General features: G+C 28.9%; 1 protein-coding gene across 1 annotated transcript; it reads right to left on the minus strand.

The window, feature by feature from the left end:
- On the minus strand, positions 458-3,344 carry LOC109329118 (peroxidase 4-like). Its single transcript, XM_019562787.1, has 3 exons — positions 3,096-3,344; positions 2,118-2,312; positions 458-1,186 (listed from the first exon to the last, which is right to left on the minus strand). Exons 1-3 carry the CDS (start codon positions 3,309-3,311, stop codon positions 629-631), a joined length of 969 nt encoding a protein of 322 aa, XP_019418332.1. The 5' UTR covers positions 3,312-3,344; the 3' UTR covers positions 458-628.

A 6,370-nucleotide genomic window follows, 5' to 3' on the forward strand; every position in this document is an offset into this window, starting at 1 on the left:
CTTATGGTAGTGGGTATAATTGTCAAGATAGGAGAATGCGAAATTCCCATTAATACATCCGCAATTCAGACCTTTTCATATAAAAACCATAAGTAAAGAAAATTATTTAGCACATTAACACTCTATGGACACAATGTGTAGTCTAAATGATATTTTTTAAACAAAATACTTTAAATCATTTCATATCTTTCTTTTTTAAACACTCTCCCATAATATTTTTTATACAGTCTAGGCAAAATAAATGATCATAAATAATTTTCCAGTTATTATATATATACTTAATACTTTATAAACATTATCATTAAATATAATCAATGACTAAAATTATATGTTTTTCACATTTAATTGAAAACACAATGGTCTGAACATAAAAGTCTATCCATAATTTAACCAAGAAGATATATGGGTTACATATTTATATTTCATATAAATTAGAGTACATAAATGAAGTGGTTCATTTAGTAGATGGAACCAAAACATCATACAATGTATTATGCTTAAAATTTGAACTTAGTCTTATTAATCTTAACAATCGAAATATTAAATCACACACTCAGCAACAGTTAGAAAAGTAACTGTTTTTTTCACACACAAAATTACACAGCTTAGCACATACATTATACAAAATTTAATTGTTAACTTTTCTGCAATTGCATCTAATCTCCCCCCTTTTCCCAGTTAGAGGCTTAATATTACCCATCTTAATCATAGAGGCTTCAAAGTCTTTATAAAATGCATGTGTATTCTTGCTATATAGCTCTACCAATTTATCACTTTCACTACCATCGCCCTTGAACAACTCTTGATCAGAATGTAGGAGACCCTTTTTGTATAGCAACTCCTTATAATATGTAGTGTCAACTTTTGCAGGAGTTGCATCCAATGGCTGTAAATTGTTATCTCCACCAATTTTAGGGCAATTCTTTTGCAAAGTGGTTGCAAAGTTTTTGTTTATGTCAGTGTCATTGTAGATCCTATTCCTGAAACTAGTGCACCTGGAAAATCCAATGGTGTGGCCACCAGACAGTGCCACAAGGTCCTTGAGGTTCAATCCTTGAGCCTTGAAATTGGAAATAAGCTGTGAAAAGCTGAAAAATGGAGGTGGAAGATTCAAGTTTGCAGCTGCCTTGCTTGCATTTCTAGCATCTCTTCTGCCTAATAATACTTCGTACTGAGGGCCACCTAACTATTAACATCATAACACAAAAGCACGATAGGTTAATTAATTAGTTTTAAAATGAAAAAAAAATTTATATGGTACCAAAAGTATGATATTCAAATAATGACATGTCGCTTATTTAAAAACATTAGTACAAATTCATTTTTTTCAATAAAAAATGCGGTGGTATATATTTGGTTTTAAAATTTGATTATTTTTTCAAGTGGGTCATAATATTTGTGGCCTTTATGTTGGTCACAAAAATTCTCCTAGGCACTATGGTCATCCCTTGGAAACTAATGTCAATTTGGAGGTCTTGTAAGATGCTCTTGTCTTCCATGGATTGCTGGATAACACACATCTACAGGGAGGGAAATCAATATGCTGATTCATTGCAAACTTGGGCATTGACCATAATTGCTACACTTGGTGGACTAATCCACCTTCTTTAGTGATTCCTCATTTGTATAGGAATAGTTTTCAATTACCTTCCTATAGGTTTGCAAACTAATCTTGTATGTTTCCAAATTATTAATATATTATGGGCTAAGCCCCTTGCTTAAAAAAAAAAAATATTTGTGGCCTTTAGGACTAATTTGTACTACTTTAACACCCATTTATTGATTATTTAGGATTAATTTTGAACTTTTCATTTTAAAAAAATAAGTTGTTTGAACCAAAATGAATCTTCACTTTTAAAAATTACTTGGAAACACATAGTATCCCTTTCACAAACCTTATTCTACCATTAAAATTGAGAAGAAAAAGTGTTGTTACTCAGAATAACAAGTTTAAGAAATATAATCTTAAACTTCTTTTCATCAAATTTTAAAAGTTTTGATGTTATGGCATAAAATTCATATATGATAAATAGTTAAAATAATTAAACCACCTGCAATATTTATCCTAGATTAAAAACATTGATAGGCATGGAATATTTCATTTTACTAATACTTACTATAGCTATAGAATCACGAGCAGCTATAGCTAAGATATCTGCACATGACACCACAGGGCCTTTACAAACTTTATCAACAGCTGCTTTAATTTCATCAACCACATTAAAACTTCTAAGTGAACCAAGATTTGGAAATGCAGTCTTTTCACCAGTGAAAGTAGGTGTATCATCCAGCAAAACTGATCCATCACAACCCTGTAATTTCAAAGATGGAAAAAAATTGGGAAACTTAATTATAATAGAAGTGACATATCATATATATGTTCATAACCGTATGTTGTTAATATCACAGGTTCTTAATATTCGTATTTGAAAATAAAGATTACATGATGGGTTTGGCTTCAAAAAATAATTGTACTAAAAAATAAAATGATGTTTTTTTATGCAATATGGATGGATGTGACAAACTTTTTACAATGTCAAGGATTAATCAAATTTTGTTAAAGACATGTGTCAGTGGCCAAAGTAGTTTTAGCTTTGTTTTATTGGTTCTAGACAGAATTCGCATTTATCAACACTAAATAACTTTGTTTATTGCTTATAATTGTCAAAATGTGACAGAAGGAAGGGACTAATTGAACTGGTATAAAAAGGGAGATATCTTAATCTTTGAATTTTGGAGTCCAAAAGTGACATCGGGACGAAAGCTACACTTAAATTTGTTTAGGTTGGCATAATTACGAGAAGAGAAACATTTTATTGGTCTAGAATAAGTAAATTAATCTAGAAAACTCAATTGGTGTTAAACATATTATTAAAGAATTTAACATTAAACATATATCAATATAAATTTTTTACACCATTATGATCAATCATATGATACCCTAAAAGAGTCAACCACATGCTATTGTTTATTTGATAGATAATCAATCATATCTTTAAAAAGAGCTTAATTATATAAAACAGATTACATGCACTAAACTACCATGCATTAAATTAAAATCAAAATTGAATAACATATTTGTTAAGGTAACTTACATTAACAAAGCAGTCATGAAAATGCAAACGCAACAAAGATGCCCCATTACGCCTTTCACGAATAATTGCTTGTTGAACCACTGATCTTATAACTGGTAAGGCTTGGGGACAAACTTTCTTATAGAAATTATGAGTTAGCTTTGAATGGGTAGGGGTCATTAATGTGGCCAAAGTGACCATAACAAGAACAAGCAAAGATTGAATATTAGAAGCCATCACTTTGTGTTCTTATGAAGCTTTGACCTAAGTTATATGGATGCTTTCAGCTGAGTTATATGAATGCTTTGAGCTAAGTTATATGAATGCTTTGAGCTAAGTTATATGAATGCTTTGGCTAGGAATGTGATTTATATATAGGTGGCCACAAGTCCTGAAAGCATAATTCATTAACTAGTTTACTTGCTTGAGTTGTTCACTTTTTTATTTTATTTTGTTTTGTTGTCTACATAATAATTTAGTTCATTTCGTACAACTGGATTGTGAGCCATATAACATTGCATGGCAATGTGCCATAGTTGGTTGGAATGGAGATTTGCTATCCATACCGCGTTAAATAGAAAAAAATATAAAAATAAAGTTATATTATTTGGTGTCCATTTATTTGATAAAGACATAAAGAAATAGAGTTTTTGAGACCAAGGATTATTTTCGTTTGATAGGAAGCTCAAGTCAATTAAGTGAATAAAATATAATTTTATATATAATAGCATTAGGGTGAAGGGGTTAAGGAATGAAGTGAAAGAGGTTGCAGATTCGAATTTTATCTATAACAAATTAAAAAAAATCATAAGATAGTTTAATGGTTATGGAGAAGGTGTAAAATGAATGAGGTTGAAAATTTGAGTTTCGTCCTTAACAAATATTTACTCACTAACATTTATGGTGAAAAAAATAATAGCGTATTGAATATTGTCTACAGCGGAAAACAGGAAGCCACGTATGTAGTTGTTTAAATAAGATAAAATCAGATTTAACTTGTAGAAGACTGTTTTATTAACTACCCCATATCTTCCTTAACTATTTTTAAAGCTATTTCCTTAACTTTATGTAGGGAAATTGGAAACGAGTAAGCTATGAAGATTTATAAAAAATGAAGGTCCAATAAGTATAAATAACATTGATGAAAACCTTAAAATATTAAGTAGATCAACTTACAAGCTAGGCCATTAAATTATTCATGATTAACCAATGTAAAACTTCAACAAACTCAAATTTATTGATTCCAATACTTTACTTGATCAAGTATCATTCACATGGGGGAAAACCAAATAAAGATAAGTAAAAAACTTGATTTAATATTTCAAAAATATAACCAACAATTTATAAAGCCAATTCCATAATGTATTAGCATTACATCTCATAATTAACTAAAGTCAAATTTCAACAAATTCACACATGACTCCAACATATCATTCCATCAAGTAGCATTTTTATGAAAGTTTTTTTTTTCCAAAAAAGATACACAATTTGAAAAATTATTTAAGTAGAGTCTTATGAGAGCCTTAAGTAGAGGATTAGCTTAAGGCTTTCAGTATTACATGTACTGTGGCTATGAGTTATTCCATTTTCGAGGCTCTTGCTTAATACTTTAGCGAGTCTTGCATTAATTACATTATTTTTCTCTTATGACACATCACATATTTATATTCTATATATTTTATTATATATGATATTATATTATTATATATAAGAATCTTAATAATATCCACCAAAGTTTTAAGTTGGGTCTTTATAATCAGAATGTTGACGTGATAAAATGTTAGAGAGTCTTTGTGATAAGGATGTGTCATTAGCTTTTAGATAATACACCACAAAACATTCTTATATAGCAATGAGCTGGCAGCTAAAGCCTAAGTCTAAATTTCTTACATTTTTTTATTAAAATTTTATCTAATAAAAAAGATTACTAGGGCGCAAGAATCTTGTGGGATAGTTGTCTAGTCTTTTTTATTTATATTTATTAATATACATGCCATAACTACAATAGAGAATTATCAATTATATATGCATAATGGACAATGACAGTTAATTTTCTTAATTTAATTTTGTCTAAACAAGTCTTTAATTAGGAGGGGCATCATGGAAAGGGGAAATAGATTTATCATTTTTTTTGTTATACTTCAAATGTTAAAAACTTGTGATTAGTCAAAAACAAGTATGATTTATTGTATTTTTATGTAAAATTATTATTTTTTGAATAATTATAATATTTTGACAAATTGAGTCACTGTAAAGAAAGTGATTTCATGAGATGAATCAAATTGAGGGGAGAGGAGGATCTCTAGTAGTGGGGGAAGATTATGGTACGTGTCCTAAAAAAATTGTCTAGATTTTAAGTTTTTTTTCAAATAGAATAGTGTTAAAACTTATCAAAGCCACAATAAATCTTGATCTTATGACGATATACAGATGGTTAGAATATAAATTTAAGAAAATGTATGTGTTAACAATGTATGAGTTTCGTATATTTTCATTGTACAATTTATTATTGACTCTTCAAACATAGTAATTTAAATGAATGGTGAATGATAAAATGACTGGTATAAATTTTTACAGTGTGTTAGTAGATATATATCATTCTTAAAATTATGTATGTCATTAGATAGATTACAGTTGTCTACGCTTAGTTTTTGTTTCCGATTTCTCTCTCATCATTTGGTTGTTGGATTCTTGTTTTTTGCGTGTAAAGTTGCAACCTCTAAATGAATGTTTCTGAAGTCAAATTACGACTTTTCTTTCCTTCAGAATTGTTAAAGATTTGAGAGTTATAGTGGACTAAACATGTCTTGTAATATACTACTGGTTTGTTAGTGCAATAACATGCCTTGCTTAAATAATATTTTACTTGATGAGAAAGGGAAAAGAATCTTGTAGTAGAAATGTTAATAGCATGCCTTTCTATTGCTTTAGTCTTTATAAATTTGAGAAATAATTGAAGATTTCTTTATAGCCGTGACTCTTCTGAGATAAGGGACCACATTTCTATGATATTGTGCAATTCATATACCAACATGTAATTAGTGAGAAAAATATTTAATAATTAAATTTTTAACTTAAATATATTTTTTTCCTAATTAATCATAACTCATGACACATGGAGTGTTACAAAATTTGAGACAAAAGATGTGTTCCTTGAGATAAACAAAATACTAAGAGCATCAAATAAAATATTCATTCTTATTTTTGTCTCACACATTATTTTATAATTTATTACAACTCTCCATGAAATAAGAATAATATATATCAATGTTATTAAAACCGGACCGGTCATCAAA

Source organism: Lupinus angustifolius, chromosome LG16 (genome assembly GCF_001865875.1).
Source record: "Lupinus angustifolius cultivar Tanjil chromosome LG16, LupAngTanjil_v1.0, whole genome shotgun sequence".
In the NCBI taxonomy this organism is placed as follows: Eukaryota; Viridiplantae; Streptophyta; class Magnoliopsida; order Fabales; family Fabaceae; genus Lupinus; species Lupinus angustifolius.